This window comes from Microcebus murinus, chromosome 32 (assembly GCF_040939455.1).
Source record: "Microcebus murinus isolate Inina chromosome 32, M.murinus_Inina_mat1.0, whole genome shotgun sequence".
In the NCBI taxonomy this organism is placed as follows: domain Eukaryota; kingdom Metazoa; phylum Chordata; class Mammalia; order Primates; family Cheirogaleidae; genus Microcebus; species Microcebus murinus.
Window position 1 is genome coordinate 1,934,562 of NC_134135.1, and position 23,857 is coordinate 1,958,418.

The 23,857-nt window shown below is 43.7% G+C and overlaps 1 protein-coding gene across 3 annotated transcripts; it reads right to left on the reverse strand.

Moving 5' to 3' along the window:
* Nucleotides 1-457: 457 nt before the first annotated feature.
* KIR3DL3 (killer cell immunoglobulin like receptor, three Ig domains and long cytoplasmic tail 3) lies at nt 458-8,295 on the reverse strand. 3 transcript variants are annotated; one of them, XM_075998914.1, is made up of 9 exons: nt 8,214-8,295; nt 7,949-7,984; nt 6,864-7,148; nt 5,711-6,016; nt 4,432-4,731; nt 3,719-3,769; nt 1,692-1,811; nt 1,201-1,253; nt 458-1,092 (listed from the first exon to the last, which is right to left on the reverse strand). In XM_075998914.1, exons 1-9 carry the CDS (start codon nt 8,245-8,247, stop codon nt 907-909), a joined length of 1,371 nt encoding a protein of 456 aa, XP_075855029.1. In that variant the 5' UTR covers nt 8,248-8,295; the 3' UTR covers nt 458-906. The 3 variants fall into 3 exon arrangements, with proteins under 3 accessions (XP_075855029.1, XP_012630958.2, NP_001296879.1); XM_012775504.2 differs by having other exon boundaries at nt 1,692-1,814; NM_001309950.1 differs by having other exon boundaries at nt 905-1,092; nt 1,692-1,814; nt 6,864-7,046; nt 8,214-8,263.
* Between the last annotated feature and the right edge of the window lie 15,562 nt (nt 8,296-23,857).

A 23,857-nucleotide genomic window follows, 5' to 3' on the forward strand; every position in this document is an offset into this window, starting at 1 on the left:
AAAAGAATAAAGGGTCAGAGGTAGAGCTCATCAGGAATTGTCTTCCAGAGTGTAATTGTGCTAAGAACAGATGTTTACTTTCTTATGACACTGGGGCCAATATAATGTGCTAATAGGAGGTGACATTGTCAGAGTTTGGATGAAAATCTCTATGGCAGAAATTTGCACGAAGATAAGAGGTGATAAGACATTCCAGGAGGGGACTCTGCTTTGAACCCATATTCCGTTAAACAAAGATGCCTCATCACAGATCTTAAATATTACCTTTACCTGTAGGTCTCTTCTATGAAACTGGCCTCCAGAGACAGTGGGCTCTGTCTTCAATTTGTCCCTTTAACCTAGAGGAGCTAGAACGTTCTCCAGCAGTGGAGACTATATTTATGCTGTTCCGCATGGCAGGCAGTGGCCACACATGGATTTGAAGCACTCAAGTTGCAGCTCACATGGCTGAGGAATTGAATTTTAAACTTTATTTAATTTAATCTATTCCAATTTTAATTAAAATAGCCACAGGTGGCTCGTGGCTACTACATTCAAAAGTAGTGATGTCGAATACATTTCATCTCTTCAAAACTTTATTGAGTAATTTGAAGACTAAACTGGCTGAGCATACACATCAAGCTTTCTAGAATCACTTCATAGAGTTTCATAAAAAGACGGTAATAATGAGATGTGCAGAATGTGTGGGTGAGTAACCTCCTTAAATGACAGGTTACTCAAAATAGAGTCCTAGAATAGCTGGGTGTCTAGGAAGGTCCTCTGGGATTTTAAGATGATCCACAAGTATTCTGACTCTACTGTTGTCACCCAGAGATGTTGTCATGGTTTGAGAAGGAGGATGAGCGTCCATGGAGGAAATCCTCCGGGGGCTGGAACCAGGACCTTGCGTGGCAATGCTCTGCATGTTCAGAGACCAGGGTCAGGTCTGGCCTCAGCGTGGTCCACGTGGCAAGTGTGGAGGTCCACCCAGGTACTGGGCTCATCCAAGCGGTATCTGGAACACTGGGAAGTGAGACTGAATTCTCTCCGTGTGAGTGCGTGCTGGTTTAGCTGAGCATATACTATCTCCTGTGTTTCTTCTGCTGCAGGGTCCTGAGAGGCGACAGGTGAGAAGAGGGTGATATTTAACAATTAAAGGGAAGGTTATTTTATATATGGAGAGGATGAAACTGTAGTGAGGGGTTGGGCCCGAGAACTCACATTTCTCTCCATTATTTGGACTTCCATGGGCTCTGTGTCCATGATGGCAGGATCTGTGGGATAAAAGAGGGAGCCAAGGCTCTTGAGAGGCTCTTCCAGATCCTCATATCATACATAGAGACACGAGACCAGAATGAGACCAGGGTGTGCCCGGGGTTTCTCAGCCAGTCTCTCCCACTAAATTCAGAGAACTGCCCTATCAACAACTCTGGGTTGACCGTGACTGAGCCAGGGTCCCCTCCAGTCCTGTGCCCCATCCTACTGCCTCTCTTCTGGACCATCCCTTCTTGCACACCAGTGGCCTCCCCAGAGCTGGGGAGGAGGAAGGGCAAGGGAAGGCTGGTTGGTCCGTTAAGGAAAGGGGTAGGCATCCTCCAAAAAGAACCTCGACAGAAGCACGATCAACCCACAGGAAGTGAACATGCACCTTTGTGTCCCAAACAAACCCCACTCCACTCACATGATACTGTCCTCTCCCGTTTCAGACTTACGATTTTTGGTAGAACACCAGTAACCAAGAAGAACAGAGAGGAAAATGCCAATGGAGATGATGACTCCTGAGAGTCCAATGAGAATGTCCTGTTTATGGAACTGTCCTGGAGGTGGACCTGCTTCTGTCAACAAGCGAACAACAAAAGCTCCAATTGGCTGGTTGCCTATTTTGTGCCAGTACATGCTAGACTCATCATGCACTCTATGTTGGACTCCCCAACATTCCTAAAACTGAACATTGGCTTTCTCCAGTTTCCAACAGATGAAAAAAAATTCAAAGAGCAGTGAAGACAGTTTTCCAAATCAATCAACCAGGAAGAGATATGCAGAGGTCTGAATCTAGATCTACCAGGCTGAAATGTGCCCCACTCCCCCACATCCTCATGAGACAAGGCAGTTCGTTTTTGCATGAAAAGGAAACTCTCTGTATCTACCATAGCTGATCACCATTTCCCCTTGGTCCTCCTGACTCTGGCACAACCGTACTTTCTTGGAGCTGAGGATGTTTCTAGTGCTGGTTGCTGAGATTTGAACTTGCGACACAGCATATTAATACTCCCTCCCAGTCATAACTAAGAGTGGGGTGGGTGGAGTATTAAAGAGAGAAGAAGTGGGATGGGAATGGGATGTGTCATATATGAGCACATTCTCTGTACTAGGACCCCTTCTGGAGGCAAGAGGACTTTCACATTTGTGACTACAGTTATGCTTGGCAGAAGGAAGGAGGGTCCATTAGCCTAGTGTCCTGTTTAGGGAAATTGTTGCTTTGTGACATTAAGTGACTAGAACCAGCAGAGCCATCACTTATGCCCAAGATTATGACTTCAGTCTTTCTCTTTCAAGGATGATGTCTGTTCCCTCACTAGAATCCTTGTTGAGCTATTTCTTTCTCTGATAGGTCAAGTATAGTTTCCATCAACTGAAACAGAGGCTTAGAGAGAAATGAGTATGTCCAACGCCACTCTGCTGAGACATACCAGATCTAGGTTCTGAAATCTCCCTCTTAATGAGTCCAGCTCTGAGTGTGTCCTGAACTCAATTTCTCAACTCCTTCTCTGGCACTTTCATGTCTAAGCCACCATGAATTTTCTCTACAAGGATGTTGAAGACTTCCCCAGTCATACACATTCCACTCCTGTTTCCCTAAAATAATTTCTTTTCATATCTGGCAATTTTTATTTCTGAAATAGGATGCATATCATGACATTTTTCTGATTGAAATCTCTTACTGGCTTCACATCTTGGCCAGAATACAATTGAAACTCTTTATGATTGCTTAGAATCCTTCCCGTAAGCAAGCTGACTCCTGTCTAGTTCTATCAACTCCACCTCCCCGACCACACGCAGCCACATGGGTGCTGTGAACACACCAAGCCACTGCCAGGTTAAGTTCAGGGCACGCGCTGTTCCAACTGCTGGGAAAGTCCTTCCACCAGTATTCTCAACACTGGCTCCCCTTGTCACAGAGATAATGCCTTAAATGTCACCTCCTCTGTAGGACCTTCCCTACCAACCGTTCTAAATGATACACTAAGGCTTTTTTTATCACATGACCATCTTAATGAATATGAAGTTAAGGAATTTTAAATCAATTAATTAATTTATTTGTTATGATTTTTCTCCTCCCTCACATGACACTGGAATGAAATTCTTATGAATACAGGACACTTTCGCATCTAAACTTGAGTATTCAGATCATAGGACATTAAAATATGGACCACACTCCCATTTTCACAGACCTTGATGGAGGGATGACAAGCATCACTTCTCTGGAGTGCTCAGGTTCCCTCTGGCCCCTTCCTCCCTTTTGGATGAGACCCTGATCCCAGGGCGTGAGTCTAAATGCCACCACTGATCCCCACGCTGACCACAGTGTCTCAAATGCCCATCGAGAATCTATGAAGCAGACATTGGAGTTGACCAGACCACGGTCCTAGGGCTGGGAGGTGGCAAAGCCATCACGCACACACGAGCCTTCTGTCTCCCCAGGGATTCACACATGAAGCTAAGAGCCTCCTTTACTTACTGGATTTGGAGGTTGATTCTATGGGTGATAGACAAGTACTCTTAGGGGTTCCTGGAAAAGGACAGAGAAGGGGTCAGCAAGGGTCATTCCTTGCACCAGTGAGCTAGGATCACTGTCTACAGTCTAGGGCAATGTCGGTCCCCTGTCCTCCCTGCACTCTGTCTTCACCTACTGACTGGTTTGGGCCCTGCAGACCATCTCACAGGATCCCAGGGGCAGGGACACTCCCTCCCTCTGGGACGTGAATGTGCAGCAAACACTAGGAGATGCCTGATGAAGAAGGAGCCCATAATCAAGAGATGTTTTCTCCTTTTGGGGTGATAATACCCACGTTTCTCAGCAGGGAGCTCTGTCTGTGGGGGAGAGGTGAGGAATGGCTTCTGGAAGACGGATAAAGCTGAGCGGTGGATGCAACCTCTGATCTTCCCAAACTGCATCTGGCCTCACCTCCTCCTGAGCCCTTTCCTCACTCACCTGGGTATGCAGGACCCCCAAGTGGCCTCTGTACAGGAGGAAGATGGAGATTTGGAGGTGACTTCTTTACCTTCCTAAACTGACAGTCCCTCTCCTCCACAGCTTCTGTTTCGCTCTCTGCATTTCTCATGGGTCATTTGTCCAGATTCTAAGATCCCTGTGTCTCATCAGAACACCCCTCAGACACAGCTCTATGATGCAGTAGGTCCCAGGGTATGCAGCAGGTATGGGATCCTCACCTGTGACTGAAAGGTGCAGGGGGTCACTTGGGGATGACCACTTATGGGGGGAGAAATAGAAGTAGCCGTAGCATCTATAGGTCCCTCCGTGGGAAGGGGTTTCAGAGCCCAGAGGTAGGTAGACTTGGAATGTTCCATTGTGGCTCTGGCGTTCACTGAGCCAGCGGTCATGGGCCTCCCCCTCCCTGGACAGATGGTACTTGTCAAATCGGGTCTTAGAGCTGCAGGACAAGGTCATGTTCTCTCCTGAGCCCATCGTGGGGCCCACATGGGTGGAGAGAGAAGGCTTTTCATATTGTCCTAGGAGAAAAAGAGAGTTTGATTTTACAACACAAAACATATCACATTATCCTGAGTGAAAGAACAAAAAATTCTCTCTGCCTGGTCTTGTCTTGGGACCAAACTCTAGCTCTGCTAGTGCTTCTCTCAACAACATTTTAGTCTCTGCAATCTTGACTCACGTTGTGGGTCTTTGTAATTCTTCTGGTTTTCATTAATTTTCCATTATTTTTTTACTGTGTCTTCATGTCTTACTGCCCCTTAAACCCATATATAGTGTGAGGCCCTCCTGGAACATGGAAATAATTATCTTCTTTTGAGAGCCTCAGAAAACATGGCACTGGCCTTACGTTCCCTGACCTGGAGCTATGAGGCTATGGGTCTCACTGTTTCCAACTTTACATGCTGAAAAGTGCAATAATCTCCACAGGATCTGTCAGAACATCACAGGCTGAGTCCACTGGAACCGGCTGGTGTATCCACACCTCCCAAGGTGTTAGGTGTGCCTGTTCTTGGGGAGGTTGCAAGTGACCACTTCTCCCTCTTTGGGCAGAAGGACGAGTCACACCACACTGCTGAGCAACTCCTCAGGGTCCCCATCTCCATTAAGATCCCCCAGGGCCCTGGCTGGGGGACGTGTGTGTCACTGTGTCTCCTGGTGGAGAGGAACGGGCCTGCGGTTTCAGGGTGAGAACCTGACCCCAAAAGGCCCCTCAGGGCCTGAGTGGTGGGAATCCAGTCCCGACTCTAGGTTCATGTATCTCTCTTAGTATGTCATTCACCGTGTCTGTCACTGACTAATTTGTTTTCTCTTTAGTTATAATACATTCTATGTTGGTTGGACTTTTCCTTGTTGCACCCCCACCCCTTTCTACAGAGGTTCACGGTATGTCTTGTGCCTGTTTTTTTCTGACTGCACTAACATTGTGATCAATAACCATGTCACCCCCTGAAGCCTATAGAGCATGAAAAGACCAGGGACTGGTCTGGCCACACTCACCGGTGATCACAACGTCCAGGGGGTCACTGGGAGCTGACCACTGACAGGGAGAGTGACTGAGAGAACCGTAGCATCTGTAGGTCCCTGCATGGGTGGGCATCATGGTATCTATGGAGAAGTCAGCCTGGGTGTAGGGGAGCTCAGCATGGACCCTCTTGGCAGGCAGCTGGGAATGCTGTGTGGTCCCAACCTTGTGCAGGATAAATTTATCAAAGTCCAGTTCTGAGAGACAGCTCAGGGTCACACTGCTTCCTGTGTGCACTAAGGAGCTTGGGAATGCTGAGATGGAGGGTTTCCTGAACACACCTGGAGCAAAGAGACCGTGAGATTATAGGTGTCCTCCTGCCTCAGCCCGTGCCCTGAGAACACAGGAGTGAAGTTTCTCCGTCATCACCAAAGCCTGCCTGTCTCTCCTGACTGTGAGCTTGCATTTTCTCTGGGCATCATCCTTCATCATCTGGATGGTGTCTTTTGTATCCTGGATCTCCCTGCCTCACCTCAACCTGCTTTACTCTCACCTGGACAATGGCCACAACACCTTCTTTGTTCTTTCTAGGCTCTCAGACTGTGAGGCCCACTCCACGACCCATCCCCTCCCAGCTCCATAGGGTGGGCCAGGGTGACCCTGTAGGATGTGGTTCCTAACTTTCCTGGAGACATTCTGCACATTCACTAGAGCAAAGGAGATGACTGTCAGGAGACTTGGCAGGAGGAGGGGAGGAAGGTAACATTGCCCCATCCATGCCCCAACCAAGCCTCTAGAGGCATCTCCCAGGGGGCCGTGTCTTCCCCAAGGCTCTGGCTCCTCTATGACAAAATAACAACTTCCCTCGTAGGAAGGCTGGTGCTGGGGTCAGGCGGCTCAGGGGACACCACTCCTCCTTGGGTCCTCTCTTCTTGTACCTGGCACCCACACTCTATTCTCTCTAATCACTAGGTAGATTCTCCTCTTTCTTCACTGCCTCATTCCCTCTTCACCTGGGTACCCAACTCCTCACATTAAATATCCTCTCTCTAAATTGTCAGATGGCCTCTTGTCCACAGTTAGGCCTGGCCAGGAATCCTACAATGACTCTCTGGGTACGCTGGGTGTGGACTCTGACAAGGGCCATCTGGACACAGGTGGACATGGGCTGGGATGGGCTTCTCCTACCTGTGACCATGATCTCCAGGGGTTCGCTGAGTGCTGACCACACAGAGGGATTCTGGGTGTAAGATACAGAACATCTGTAGGTCCCTGCATGTGCTGTGGTGACCGGGTTGAAGGCAAAGGTGTTGTGAGAAAGGACACTGTAGATCTCAGAGATGTTGCTCCCAACTCTTTTGGATAGTTTGACTATGACAAATGAAAGGTGGGAATAACAGCGAAGTGTCACATGTCCTCCTAGGGGGACCACAGGGCTCGGCGAGGCTGACAGGGAAGGCTGGTTGTGACCACCTGGGACAGGACGAGGCAAGTCTTAGGGAAGAAAATGTGGAGCCGCCCCTGCCCCCACTGTCCTGTGGGGGCTTTTCCTCCTTCACATTCTTCCAAGGATTTTACCCCAAACTGGAGCCCTCTGACACCCAGGGGTACCCGCTGGTGGCTCAGGGGCACAGTGCACCCCAGCATGGACAAGGCAGGTCTTCCCAGGACAAGATTTACTTAGAGTGTTGATAAAATGCTCGACAAGGTTGCTCTTAAATATCTCTATTACAGTAACAATACCTACATGTCATAAAGGGGAAATCTACTGGATTCAAGCCATAGAAAGCAACTTGTGAAACTCACTGCAATAGTTCTCCTCCCCAGGAATGTGCTCCTATGTCCATGAGGTCACTGCCTGCTGATGGGTCCCTCCTCAGACCCTGGCAGCAGGAAGCCCTTTAGCTCAGACTCACAGGCGGGCAGGAGAAACTGCGTTACTCCTGGTGCTCAAAGAGTTCCATGGAGCCCAGCATGGAGTCCTTCCCGTCTGACAGAGATCATTTCAGTGCATCCCCAGATACCCCGAGTTCTAAACATTACAGGCTCCTCCAGGAACAGGCTGTTCCTAGAGGGGGTGTCTATGGAGGGTCTCCAGGACAAAATGAGGGTCCAGGGTCTCCAGGGGACTTCACTACTATGCCCCAAGGAGAATCACTACAAAGCCCTTCCAACATCACCTGTGTCAACTCGACCCCATGCTCCATTCTTTCCACCTGGGGGATCCCTTTGTGTTTAGCCACCACTGCATCCTGAGAATTCAGGGGACTCACCCATGTGTGTGAAGGTCCTGTGGCCTAGGTAGAATCCTGCAGGAAAAACCACATCAGAGATGACTTGTCCCAAAATGAATCCTGCCCTCCCTATAACTGGGCCTTGTCATGGATATCAGACTTGGTAGCTCAGCCTGGGCTCAGAGGATGGATGAACTTGGCTTCCTATGGATTTCCACCTCCAGCCCTGGGATGTGGAGAGCCCAGGTCTTCAGGACATCATTTTCCATCCTAATACCCTCCTCCCTCCCGTTCCAGGACTCACCTAGACATAGGAGAGGCATGAGATTGGAGGACATGGTGCCACTTCTGTTGGACTGTACACAGGGGTCTAGCAAAAGTGGAAAATGAAGAGGATGTGGTTGCCATTGTACAAGTTTCACAGTTTACAGAGTTCTCAGATAGCACATCACACAGGAAGATAACCAATTCTCACCCTAGATGTAGGGGGAGCCACGGAAAAGTTTCAGACAGCATTTGTTGTTTAACACAACCCCTAATAAGGGCCCGACTTCAACCCAATCACTGACCAACCTCAAAGGTCCAAATTTCAAATTTAATTTTTTACCTCCAGAATCATATAACATTTTAATGTTTCACTGCCTTTATTGAGAGCTACGTGTGATTCCATTTGTATCATGCAACGTTCCCCTGCCAAATGAATATATAGGCATTGTTATGTTGGAAAAGGTAGAATAAATTCAAATGTTTATTTCACTATTTTGAAAGTGGTATTAAATGCAAATTGAGAACATTTTTCAAGTTCTTAATTTTTTATTCTAAACTTCAGGAAGTTAACAACTACAAAAATATTGATACTGCATTATTAACACAGAACATCTTGCAAAGTCTGACTCCTGAAGTTTTATTTGAAATTTCTTTCTTATCTCATGGGTCTAGACTGAAATCTCCGTCTTTCTCCTTCAAGTCAACTCAAGACAACTCAACATGCATAAAGTATGAATAAATATCAATATGTTCATGTAATGGTGAATGTTCTTTCCAAAAGCCAACTCATATCATCAGGAAAATTAATGAGAGAGGAGAAGATTAGGGTGGAACATGCTGTCCTGAAGACCTGGCCTCTCCACATCTCAGGGCTGGAGTTGGGAACCCGCAAGAAGCCAATTCATCCACTCTCAAAGCCCAGGCTGAGCTACCGAGTCTCATAACCTGTGAAATCTCCACTGAAAATGAAGCCTGTATATTAACAACAATAGTGTCAACTCATATATTGTGTCTCACTGTCCCTGAACTTCCCACTGTATGAAATGACCACAATTCTGTACCTTGTGCTTATGCATTCCTTCTTATTTTTATAAATATGCTTTTCACATTGTAAGCTATCTTGTGGAATATTTTCTGTGTTTTTATGTGTTTTTTTTAATATAGAACAAAATGATTGACTGTTCTTGTCTTCAAAGTTATATTGCTGGGGGGTGGAGGGGGCGGGGCAAGGGGGTGGACTAGAAGCAGCCAGAGCACAGCTTTCAAGAAGAGGATCTGGCCGGGCGCGGTGGCTCACGCCTGTAATCCTAGCTCTCTGGGAGGCTGAGGAGGGCAGATTGCTCGAGGTCAGGAGTTCGAAACCAGCCTGAGCAAGAGTGAGACCCCGTCTCTACTATAAATAGAAAGAAATTAATTGGCCAACTAATATATATAGAAAAAATTAGCCGGGCATGGTGGCGCATGCCTGTAGTCCCAGCTACTCGGGAGCCTGAGGCAGAAGGATTGCTTGAGCCCAGGAGCTAAGCTGACACCACGGCACTCACTCTAGCCTGGGCAACAAAGCAAGACTCTGTCTCAAAAAAAAAAAAAAAAGAAGAGGATCAAATGTTGCAGGTGTGTGCCCACCTTTGGGTGACCATCTGGGAAAGAGCACTGTGAACCACTGGAGAAGCAATGGGGACATTCAGAGTGAAGGAGGAGGTGGCAGGGAGATTTATTCTGCAAGATTGGGAGGTACCTTGGGGAGGAGTCCCCAGTGGGGAAGGACAGGAGAAGAGAACTCAGGGGCTCCATGCTCTCCACATACACACCGTGGTCTGTGTGTGAGGGGACCCCCACTAGATTAAATTTGGCCTGATCAGGGGGCTGCTTAGAGTCTGTACAGTGACATTGCACTGAAGTGCTGGTGCAGCAGGGACCTGGTGGCTTCTGTTCCCAGGTTACTGGAATTAATGTCAAGTTCTCAGGTCCGCCTCCAGATCTGCATGGGGCTCAGCTTTGCCACAGCCACTTACACATTGCTCACTCTTGGCCAGGGAGGAAGCAGGCAGAGTCAACACTCTTTCACACCCTGTGAGAGGGAGCTCAGCACCCCTGCCAACAGTAGATTTGCACAGAGCAGGCACAACAGACACAACCTGAGAAGCTTGTGGTGACTGCTGCCCTAGGACATGGGCCAGGGGAGAGCCCTGGCTGCCTGCCAACCAGCCCTGCAGCCCTACAACTGTGACCCCTATGATGCCACCTTGCCCTGCATGGTTCCTTCTCTGTGGTTCCCATGCTGCTGTCTTATCCCACTGTCCTACCCAGACTGCTCCTGCCCTGCCTCCAGGCTGCAGCCCAATTCTGAGACTCCTGCTGCTTCTGGGCCCAAGATGGACCACAAATGCTCCAGTTCTGGGCTTCCCAAGAGGCACCATGACTGCTGCCAGGCCCTGCAGTCCTATACACAACACCTTAGCATTTCTCCCCATCTCTGAGGCTCCATCCCCGAGGCTCCAGAATTGTCTCTGTCCCTAAGACTCCACCCCCAAGACTCCATCACTGCTACAGAGCATGTGGCTCTGGGCCCACAGTTCCCACTGGCCACCTGGCAAAAGTACTCCATAGTCCAATGCTCCACCAGGAATCCACCAGCCTAAAGCTATCATGGTAACTAAACCCAGTTGCAGCAAATATTCACAGCCCAGAGACACACAGTGACTGCCCAGATATCCTCACCAAGCTTCCACTACAAACTCCTGATGAGACCAGGCAGAACAACCCCCCACAATGCCAGCTTCCATGGAAAGGGTCTCATCCAGTCCCCAACCCAAGCAGCCAACAGCAGCTGGGGGAAGAACCTACCACTCTGTGCTAAGATCATCCAGCACTGGCTTAAACTGTGGCAATTACAGGCAGTAGGACAAAGCATTACAGGCTCCTGGTGCACCCAGCCTTTCCTTGCCATGCCAACATTCTAGAATGGGATACAAGAGCAGTACCCAGAACCTCACCTCCTTCTCGCTAAGTAGGAGAGTCCCCAGCAAGGGAGAACAGATCTCTGCAAACCTATCATCCCTCAGCTGAGAGAAGAGGCTTCACACGAGAAGAAACCAGCAAAATAACTCCAGCAACATGGAAAAAAATGTTTGAATCTCCTAGGGGATCACAATAGATTTACAGCAATGGGCCCCTACAAAAGAATATTGTTGAAATGTCAAAAGTGGAATTCAGCATATAGATGGCAAATAAGGTGAATGGAATTGAAGAGAAAGTTGAAAACTAACACAAAGAAGCCAGAAACGTATTTCAGAACATCAATTAACAAAATGAAAAACTCATTAAAGAGATAGACAATAAAAGAATGGGTGCCACAGACTTAAAGAAAAGAAAAAGTCATTTAGGGAATTTCAAAATACACCAGAAGAATTCCATAATAGGCTAAAACAAGGAGAAGAAATAATTTTAGAACCTGAAGACAAGTCGAGTTAACATAGTCATTAGTGATACAGAAAAGAGAATAAAGAAGAATGAACAATCACTCAGGGAAATATGGGACTGTGTGAAGGGAGCCAATATATGAATTATAGGCATCCCTGAGGGAGAAGAAGAAAAAGGAAAAAGCATAGAAAGCCTATCCAAGGGAATTATTGGGAAAAACTTTCCTGTTCTCTCCAGAGAATCAGATGTCCAGATACAAGATGGTCATCAAACACCAGGAAGATTCATACAAAATAGGACATCTCTAAGATACAGAGTCATCAACCTGGCCACTGTCGAAATGAAGAATAAAATTCTACAAGCAGCAAGATAAAAGCAACAACTAAAATACAAAGGAAAATCCATCAGGCTAATGGAATACTTCTCAGTGGAGACTTAAGTAGCCAGAAGGGATTAGGGCCCCATCTTCAGTCTTCTTAAACAGAATTGTCAGCCAAGAATTTTGTGTCCTCCAAAGAGAAATTTTATAAATGAAGAAATAATATAAATGAAGATATAATGGAGAAATAAAGACCTTTTCACACAACCATACAATAGCAGAATTTCTCACCACTATACCTCCCCATATAGGAAATACTCAGAACTGCATTATACATGGAACAGCACAATAGATACCCAAAAGTGTAAAACACACATAAAAGTTCAAGGTCACACCTCTTATAAAACAACAGCACAAGAGGGAAAACAAAACAACATGGTACCATCCAACATGATGAACAGAAGAGCATCCTACATATCAATACTAACGCTGAATATGAATGACCTTAATGCTCCACATAAAAGACATAGACTAGCTGAATGGATGATAAAACACACTCCAAGTATATGCTGTCTCATCTAACCTTCAAGGACTCACAAAGACTCAAGATAAAGGGATGGAAAACATATTACATGCAAATGGAAACCAAACATGAGCAGGTATAGCCATTTTCATATCAGATAAAATAAACTTTCAATCAACAATGGTAAAAAAAAGACAACGATGGTCATTATGTAATGGTAAAGGGAGCAATTCAACAAGAAGGCATAACAATCCTAAATAAATATGCACCTAACATGGGAACTCCCAGATTCAAAATCTAATTCTACTAGACTTAAGCTAGGAAATAAGTAGTAGCATTGTAAATGCCAAGGACGTCAACACCCCACTGACAGAGGGGACAGGCCATCAAAACAGAAAATGAATAAAGAAACACTGACCTTTAATGGGAATGTAGAACAAATGGACCTAAAAGACATTCACAGAACTTTCTACCAAATATTACTGAATATACATTCTTCTTGTTAGTACAAGAAGGGCATTCTCCAAGGTTGATCACATTGTAGGCTCAAAACATGGTTCACTAAGTTTTTAAAAAATTGAAATCATACCATGTGTCTTCGCAGAACACAGTGAAGTAAAACTCACTTCTAAAAATATCACTCAAATCTACACAAAGTGATGGAAAGTAAAAATGTGTTGCTGACTGATCCTTAGGTCTATGATAAAAATTAAGTTGGAAATTTAAAATACTCATAGAAATGAATGACAAAGGGGACACAAACTATCAAAAACTATGGAACAGAGAAAAAGCAGTTCCAAGAGGAAAATTCATAGCCTTAAATGCCTACATCAAAAAGACAGAAAGATCACAAATTAACCATTGCAACCTGATGTCACATCTCAAGGAACTATAAAAATAAGAGAAAACCAAATCAAAGACAGTATAGGAAAGAAATAACACTCATTATGTATGTATATATCCATCCCCTCCTCCCATCTGCCTGACACCTGATAAATGTTATTCCTATATGTCCACTTCGGTGTTGATCAGTGAAACCAATTTGCTGGTGAGTACATGTGGTGCTTATTTTTCCATTCTTGGGATACTTCACTTAGTAGAATGGGTTCTGGCCCATCCAGGAAAATACAAAAGGTGCTATATCACCATTGTTTCTTATACCACATAATGAGTATGATGTGCACCATCTGGGGGATGGACACTCATGAAGCTCTGACTCAAGGGGCCAGGGGAGGGCAAGGGCAATATACATAACCTTAACATTTGTACTCCCATAATATGCTTAAATAAAAAATATAAATGTATAAAAGAAATAACAAAGCTCAGAGTAAAACTACATTAAATGGAAACCAGGTAAATAATACAAATGATCCACCACAAAAAGTTAGTTCTATGGAAAGATAAACAAAACTGATAGACCACTACTCAGGTTATCCAGAAATAGAACAGAAAGGACTCAAACAAGCTCAATAAGAAATGAAAAAAGGAGATGTTACAACTGATACCACAGAAATAAAAAATATCATCCATGAATACTACAAAACCTCCACACAGGGAAACTGGAAAACAGAAGAAAGTCTCCAGTTAAAAAAATCAATGTACAGAAATCAGTAGCACTTCTATATACTAGTAACAGTCAAGCTAAGAGTCAAATTAAAGACTGAAAGGCATTCAAAATAGCTACAAAGAAAACAAGATACCTAGGAATGTATTTAATCAAGGAGGTGAAAGGTCTCTAAAAGGAGAACTACAAAATACTGAAGGAAAAAATCACAAATGACACAAATGAATGGAAAAATATTTCAGGCTTATGCATTGGTACAATACACATTGTTAAGATGTCTATACTGCCCAATGTATTTACAGATTCAATGCAATCCCCATCAAAATACCAGCATCATACTTCACGGATCTAGAAAACATAATTCTACACTGCATTTGGAAACAAAAAAGAGCTCACACACACAAACAATCTTAAGTAAAGAGAACAAATCTCGGGGCATCACTATGGAAGATTTTAGATTATACTACAAGGCTATAGTAACCAAAATAGCATGTTAGTGGTATAAAAGTATACTCATAGAGCAGTAAAACAGAATATAGAACCCAGATATAAAACCATCTACCCACAACCAACTGATTTTTTACAAAGCAGACAACCTAAACTGGGAGAAAATAATCCCTATACAGCAAATGGCACTGGGAAAATTGGATAGCCATGTGCAGAAGAATGAAACAGGATGCCTACTCTCACCACTCACAAAAATTAATTCAAGATGGATTGAAAACCTTAGATTTAAGGCATGAAACCATAAGAATCTAGAGTAAAAAGTAGGAAAAACTCTTCTAGATATTGGCTTAGGCAAAGAATTTATGACTGAGAACACAATGGCAATCATGGCAACAAGAAAAATTCATATCTGGGATTTGTTTAAATTATAAATCTTCTGCACAGCTAAGAAGAGAATCATCAGAGCAAACAGAAAACCTACAGAATGGGAGAAAATATTTGCAAGTTAAACATCTGGTAAGAGGCTAATATCCATGATTTACAAAGAACTCAAGGAAATTATCAGGAAAAAACAAACAAATAATCTTTTAAAAAAATAGGCAAAAGACATGAACAGAAGCTTCTCAAAAAGAGGACAACAAGCGGAGGATCAAGATGGCGGATGAGAAACACCACCAGACAGAGTGTCTCTGCAGAAAAGACAGATTCTAGCAGAAATTAGAAAAAAGAAGCGAGAGGACGAGCATACAGCAGACGAGGGCCGGAAGGAGGGGTACCTGAGACCCAGGGATACTCCATGGGAGGAGGTTGCGGAGGAGAACTGGAAGCTGAGACCACCGGAGCAGCCCAGAGATCAGCAGGGAGGGTAGGTGGATATGCCATTTCCCCTCCCCTGCATCTGGGACTGCTGGTGAGCTCCCCAGTGGGTGGAGAGACCTGCGGACACCAGCCCAGAGATGGCTGCCACCAGCTAGCGGTGATCCTGTAGCGGACGCAGAACCAGGCTCCCAAATCCCTCGGGGCACCTCCATGTACACAGACCCGAGCCGCGCCGCAGGCACCATATTGCCTCCTTCTCCCCTCTGCCGACCCTACCCGTGGCTACCCAAAGAGACTATATAGCCACCAGTTGGAGGCACCTCCAGGGAATGGGACCTTCCCTTTTGGGACCCTACAGCTGACTAAGGGGAACTTAGACTGTGAGCTCCCTACACACCAGCCCTCCCAGGTGCTCAGGCACAGTGATCCCAGGAGAACGGGGCAGACCCTGAGGCTGAGAGACATAGACCCAGCTTGGGCTCCCTGTGGGTGATTTGGGATCGGCACCCCTCTGGGACCCAGAGGTCAGACCTGCAGACCAGATCTTGTGCACTGAGGTTTCACATTGCCCGGGGCACAGAAGGGATATACGTGAACAGCCTACTGAGGTGTGTGTACCTTCAGGGGCAGATCAGCATCCTAGAGGGCAACCCTCCTCCCAGGAGGAGGCCCTATGCCCAGCCCAGGTGGCGTTCCTGTGCAGGGAACCTTCCCGCCAGCATCACAGTCCGGGGAGGCCTGGTGGCATGTGGTCTGGCCTGCTGGCAGAGGCCCAGGAGTAGCTGTGGAATTGGGGAGGGTGGAAAGAAGCGAGGCCTGCTCCAGACTGTGGGTCTCAGACAGTTCCACCCCCACACGCAGACTTTCTGGCAGAGCCAGGCCATTCCAGCCCCTCGCTGACAGCTTTTCCTGGAAGCAGAGAACAGAACTTTGACCCCTGCTAACGGCATTGGTGGTGCCTGAGGGCAGGCTTACCCAACCCAGCTCCGCCCAGACTCTCTCCTAGACCAGTCCTCACTGAGGGGGAGAAAGAACACACCTGGAAGTCCCAGGGCCCCACCAACCACCTGAGGCACTAGAGTGCCTCCCTACAGGAACAGGAGCTGATAACAGGACACAAAAACAACAGTGTAGCCTGTTCCTCCAGGCAAGCGCCACCTACTGACAGGCAGGGCATCCTGCGCAGCCTTTTCACCGCACTTACTGACTCATTATTATACAGGGAGCGGTCAAATCTCCCCCACAGACACCACCTACCAGCTCAGAAACTAAACAAGGTGTGTGAATACCAAAACAAAAACCTAAAGGAAAGAAACAACAACTGATCGACCTGGGAAGAAATCAGCAAAGGAACTCAGGAAATATGAAGAACCAAACGGAAAATACACCCCCAAAGAGGAGCACCAGCCCACTAGAAATGGACACCAACCCAAATCAGGCAACCAAAATGACAGAAGAGGAATTTCATCTGTGGATCATAAGAACACTTACCGACCAGCAAGAACAACTCAATAACCAACACAAAGAAACCACAAAAAGCCTCCAGGACCTAGAAGAAAAGTTCACTGAAGAAATAGACACAATGAAGAAAAGTTTAACCATACTCCTGGAAATGAAGAATCAATTCAGGGAACTACAAAATACAGTGGAAAGTCTCAAGAACAGGGTAGATCAAACAGAAGAAAGAATCTCAGAGATTGAAGTTAACACCCTCCAACTAAATAAAATCGTCACAGAGATAGAGCAGAGAAACAAGAGAAAAGAGCAAAGCCTACAAGAGCTGTGGGATTACGTGAAGAAACCTAATGTGAGGGTCATAGGGTTACCAGAAGGGGAAGAAGACAACACTCAAGGGTTGGACAAGCTATTTGAAGATATAATAGAGGAAAATTTCCCAGGCCTTGTTCAAAATCTCGATATACAAGTTCTAGAAGCTCAGAGGACCCCTGGGAGATTCAATGCAAACAGGAAGAGGTCACAACATGCAGTCATCAGACTGACCAAAATATCAACTAAAGAGGCCCTTCTAAGAGCTGTAAAATGAAATAAGCAAGTAACATACAAGGGAAAGCCAATTCGAATAACACCAGACTTCTCTAATGAGACTTTACAAGCAAGGAGAGACTGGGGCCCCATTCTCTTCTGAAACAAAACTCTTCTGAAACAAAACAATGCCTAGCCTAGAATCTTATTCTCTACAAAACTAAACTTCATATATGAAGGGGAAATAAAGACATTCTCAAACAAGCAAAGCCTCAGAGAATTCACCAAGGAAAGACCAGCCCTACAAGAGGTACTCAAAACAGTGTTTCGCATGGAACACCATAATAAAAACTCACGAATATAAAAACAACCAAAACCCAAAAATTAAAGGCCAGATAATACAATGGCTCAAGAGAGAAATCAAAGCAACAACATCCAACGCAACAGAATGAACAATAATCTATGTTACCTATCAGTTCTCTCAATAAATATGAATGGCTTAAACTCTCCACTCAAGAGATATAGGCTGGCTGAATGGATAGCAAAATACAGGCCAAGTATATGCTGTCTTCAGGAAACACATATAACCTGCAAGGATGCATATAGACTAAAAGTAGAAGGGTGGAGATCAGTATTACAGGCAAGTGGAAGCCAAAAGAAGGCTGGCGTGGCAGTTCTAATTTCAGATGATTTAGTTTTTAAACCAATAAAAGTAGTGAATGACAAAGAGGGTCATTATATAATGGTGAAGGGCACACTTCAACAAGAAGAGATAACAATTTTAAATATATATGCAACCAACTTAGGTGCACCCAGTTTCATAAAGCAAACCTTACTGGATCTAAGCAAATGGATTAATAGCAACTCCATAATCACTGGAGATTTCAACACCCCACTGACGGCACGAGACACATCCTCCAAACAGAAAATTAATAAAGAAATAATGGACTTAAACAAAACTCTGGAACAATTGGGTCTGACTGACATTTACCAGAAATTCTACCCAAAATCCACTCAATATACGTTCTTCTCATCAGGTCACAGGACATTCTCTAAGATTGACCATATCCTAGGACACAAAGTAAATCTCAAGAAATTTAAAACAATAGAAATCATACCATGTCCATTCTCGGATCACAGTGGAATAAACGTAGAAATCAACCCTAACAGAAACTCACATTTCTACACAAAAATGTGGAAATTAAACAACCTCCTACTAAATGATTACTTCATAAATGAAGAAATCAAGATGGAAATAAAAAAATTCTATGAACAAAATGAAAATGGAGAGACAAGTTATCAAATTCTCTGGGACACAGCTAAGGCAGTTCTGAGAGGAAAGTTTATCTCCATAAATGCCTATAACCAAAAGACAAGAAGATCACAAATAGACAATCTAATGAAACGACTCAAAGAGCTGGGAAAAGAAGAACAGACCAACCACAAACCCAGCAGAAGAAGTGAAATCAGCAAGATCAAATCAGAACTAAACGAAATTGAAAAGAGGGAAGCTATTCAGGAGATTAATAAAACAAAAAGTTGGTTCTTTGAAAAAATAAACAAAATTGACTACCCAATGGCTAAGCTAACGAAAAGCAGAAAAGAAAAATCTCTAATAAGCTCCATCAGGAACAAAAAAGGAGATATCACAACTGATCCAAAGAGATACAAGATATAATTTATGAATACTACCAAAATCTTTATGCACACAAACTGGAAAATGTGGAGGAAATGGACAAATTTCTAGAAACACACAGCCTCCCTAGGCTCAACCAGGAAGAAATAGATTCCCTGAACAGACCAATCTCAACAGCTGAAATAGAAACAGCAATTAAAAATCTCCCTAAAAAGAAAAGTCCGAGTCCAGATGGTTTCATTTTACCACACTTACAAAGAAGAACTAGAACCTATCTTGCAGAAACTATTCCACAACATCGAGAAGAACGGAAACCTCCCTGACACCTTTTATGAAGCGAATATTACTCTGATACCAAAACCAGGAAAGGATGCAATAAAAAAAGAAAACTACAGACCAATATCCCTAATGAATACAGATGCAAAAATGTTCAACAAAATCTTAGCTAACCGAATACAGATGCTTATCAAAAAAATAATCCATCACGACCAAGTGGGCTTCATCTCAGGAATGCAGGGATGGTTCAACATACGTAAATCTATAAATGCAATTCACTACATAAACAGAAGCAAAAACAAAGACCACATGATTCTTACAATAGATGCAGAAAAAGCTTTTGACAAAATTCAACACCCTTTCATGATACGAACACTTAAGAAAATAGGCATAGAAGGGACATACCTAAAAATGATACAAGCCATATATGACAGACCCATAGCCAACATCATACTGAATTGGGAAAAACTGAAATCATTCCCAGTTAGAATGGGAACCCAACAAGGCTGCCCACTATCTCCACTTCTGTTCAACATAGTGCTGGAAGTCCTGGCTACAGCAATCAGACAGGAAAATGGAATCAAAGGTATCCAAATAGGGGCAGAAGAGATCAAACTTTCACTGTTTGCTGATGATATGATATTATATCTAGAAAACCCCAAAGATTCAACCAAGAAACTCCTGGAACTGATCAATGAATTTAGTAAAGTCTCAGGATACAAAATCAATACACAGAAATCAGAGGCATTCGTATACGCCAACAACAATCTAATTGAGAACCAAATTAAAGACTCAATTCCCTTCACAATAGCAACAAAGTCATTAAAGTACCTAGGAATATACTTAACCAAGGAGGCAAAAGACCTCTACAGGGAGAACTATGAAACACTGAGGAAGGAAATAGCAGAGGATGTAAACAGATGGAAATCCATACCATGCTCGTGGATCGGCAGACTCAACATCATTAAAATGTCTATACTACCCAAACTGATCTATAGATTAAATGCAATACCTATTAAAATCCCATCAGCATTCTTCACAGATATAGAAAAAATAATTTTATGCTTCGTATGGAACCAAAGAAGACCCCGAATATCAAAAGCAATTCTAGGCAACAAAAACAAAATGGGGGTCATTAATATGCCAGATATCAAACTATACTACAAAGCTGTAGTAATTAAATCAATATGGTATTGGCACAAAAATAGGATTATTGACCAGTGGAACAGATGTGAGAATCCTGATATAAAACCATCCTCATATAGCCATCTAATATTTGACAAAGCAGACAAAAACATACACAGGGGAAAAGAATCCCTTTTCAATGAATGGTGCTGGGAAAACTGGATAGCCACCTGTAGAAGGCTAAAACAGGACCCACACCTTTCACCTCTCACAAAAACCAACTCACGCTGGATAACAGACTTAAACCTAAGATATGAAACTATTATAACTCTAGAGGAAAAAGTTGGAAACACTCTCCTAGACATCGGCCTGGGCAAAGAGTTTATGAAGAAGTCCCCAATGGCAATCACAACAGCAACAAAAATAAATAAATGGGACATGATCAAACTACAAAGCTTCTGCACAGCCAAAGAAACAGTCATGAAAGTAAACAGACAACCTACAAAATGGGAGAAAATTTTTTCATCCTATGCATCTGATAAGGGACTGATAACTAGAATATACTTAGAACTCACAAAAATCAGCAAGAAAAAATCAAATAACCCCATTAAAAAGTGGGCAAAGGATTTGAACAGAAACTTTTCTAAAGAAGACAGAAGAATGGCCAACAAACATATGAAAAAATGCTCAACATCTCTAATCATCAGGGAAATGCAAATCAAAACCACAATGAGATATCACTAACTCCAGTGAGAATGGCCTTTATCAAAAAGTCTCCAAATAACAAATGCTGGCGTGGATGTGGAGAGAGAGGAACACTCCTACACTGCTGGTGGGACTGCAAACTAGTCCAACCTCTGTGGAAAGCAATATGGAGATACCTTAAAGTGATACAAGTGAATCTACCATTTGATCCAGCAATCCCATTGCTGGGCATCTACCCAAAAGATCCAAAAAAGACACCTGCACTCGAATGTTTATAGCAGCACAATTCATAATTGCAAGGCTGTGGAAATAGCCCAAGTGCCCATCAATCCAAGAATGGATTAATAAAATGTGGTATATGTATACCATGGAGTACTATTCAGCTCTAAGAAACAACAGTGATATAGGACATCTTATATTTTCCTGGTTAGAGCTGGAACCCATACTATTAAGTGAAGTTTCCCAAGAATGGAAAAACAAGCACCCCATATACTCACCAGCAAATTGATATTAACTGAGTAGCACCTAAGTAGATACATAGGAACTACAGTAATAGGATATTGGGCAGGTGGGAGGGGGGAGGGGGGCGGGTATATACATACATAATGAGTGAGATGTGCACCATATGGGGGATGGTCATGATGGAGACTCAGACTTGTGGGGGGAGGGGGTAATGGGCATTTATTGAAACCTTAAAATCTGTACCCCCATAATATGCTAAAATAAAAAAAGAGGACATCAAATGGCAAAGGAATATATGAAAGAATGCTCAATGTGAGGAATTAAAAGGGAAAGGCAAATGCAATGAGACATCACCTTACCCTAGTTATAATGGCTTTTATTAAAATGTTCCAAAACAATAGATGCTGGTGTGGATGCAGAGAGAAAGGAAAATTCATACACTGAACTGTAGTTGGTGAGACTACAAATTAGTACAACCACTATGGAAAACAGTATAGAGATTCTACAAAGGACATTTGATCCAGCAATATCACTATTGGGCATTTACCGATAGGAAAAATGACTTTTCATTGAAAAGATGTCTGTCCTCAAATGTTTATTGCAGCACAATTCACTATTGCAAAGATGTGGAATCAACCCAAGTGCCCATCAATTCATGAATGGATTAATAAAATGTGGCATATGTATACTATGGAGTACTGCTCAGCCATAAAAAAGATGAATTAATACCCTTTCAGAAATTTGGATGGAACTGGACACCACTATCTTAAGTGAAGTATCTCAAGAATGGATAAACAAATACCACATGTACTCATTAAATTGGAGCTAACTGATGAACACACACGGGCACAGAGGGAAGTAAAACTTAGTAGAAATCAACTATGTGGCCAGGGGAGAAGCAGAAGGTCAAACCCTACCTAGTGGTTATAGTAAACACTATTTGGGTGATGGACACACTTGTAGCTGGGGCACAAGCATCACAAAAGTGGTCCATGTAACCTAAATATAGGTATTCAATAATGGAGAATTACTTAGAGAAAACCTCAAGGGCAAGGGGAATTCTGGCTAAACAGACCTAGCAGGGTTCATGTTGAAGGCAGGTTAAGGTGACCAGACATCACCTTGAAGAACCTGATCAGACATAGAGAGTGATAAGATATGGGGAGTTACACTGACCTAGATGATTTTTCCTAACATTGGATAGTGCAAAGATGTTGTTTGTAGCAACAGTTACTGTGTCCATTGTATATTTTAAATGTGCTCTTCCTTGCAAATTTACCAGGGCTAAAATCACAAATGCAGAAGGGAAAAGTCACTGTCATCAGAGAATCTGGACTGAGAGTCAACAGAAAGAACAGAAATCCTGTCTCTGGAAATGGTGGTGGCTGGGTATAAACACAGGGAAACCGAGGTGAGGGGTTCCATTTCCTGACCTCAGCCTTGATGAGACCTGACCTTGATTTCTGCTCTGGAGAAAATCAGGATAAGAGTTGGCAGGTGGGTCTTCTGTGGGTCGTGGGAGTGAATGGCTGCCTCTTTTGTCTGGGAAATTTTAGGACTATTTGGCATTCATTCAGGATCGCCCACACTGATATCCCTATCCCAAGGGGCAAAGTCTGATATTCTTCCCACCAGGATACTGATTTTATACAGGTATATTTATCTTTTGTTTCATGCACCCACTTGAGTCCTCTTGATGAACATGAGATATTTTAACAAAAATCACCCCAAATCAAACATACATACTTTTAGTGAATAATATTATAGTGGAGGATCATTTGCAACTCAATGCCAAGTTCAATTATTCAAAACTCTTGTTTTAGCTTTGGTTTCTCTCCTAATACCTGGTGTCTTCCCTCACAGAGTATCTTCTTGCACCTTCAAAAGGACTTCAAAGTCCTATCGTTCTTTTTTAAACAAGGTCCAAATGCTATTCTTAATTCTACAAGCAGCTAGACTGACTAGGGAAAACCCATTAATGCAGCCTCGTCTCAGGAGACAGTAACGGCCACCCCTGAGGCACTTGCCATGCAAGACAAAGCTCATTTTCCTCAGGAACCACCCACACATCTCTTTGCTTTTACACCTATAACTAAATTAAAATTACACAGGTCCCTAAACGTGTGGTACAAAGTGTGAGACCCATGAGGAGATGTGCTACGCTATAAAGTTACTACTAATTTTTTTAAATTTATGCACACAGAACTATGAGAAACATGAGTGGGAATGGATATTAAGGGTGTAGGATAATGATGAACAAAACCATAACATCGTGTCTGGTTCCATTTATTGATATTGGCTCACTAAATAAAGATCTCATATTTAATGTTGCATCCCTGTGAGCTAGAAATGACTGTAAAAGTTTTTCTGCTTGATTGGCTGAATTGTGGAGCAAAAGG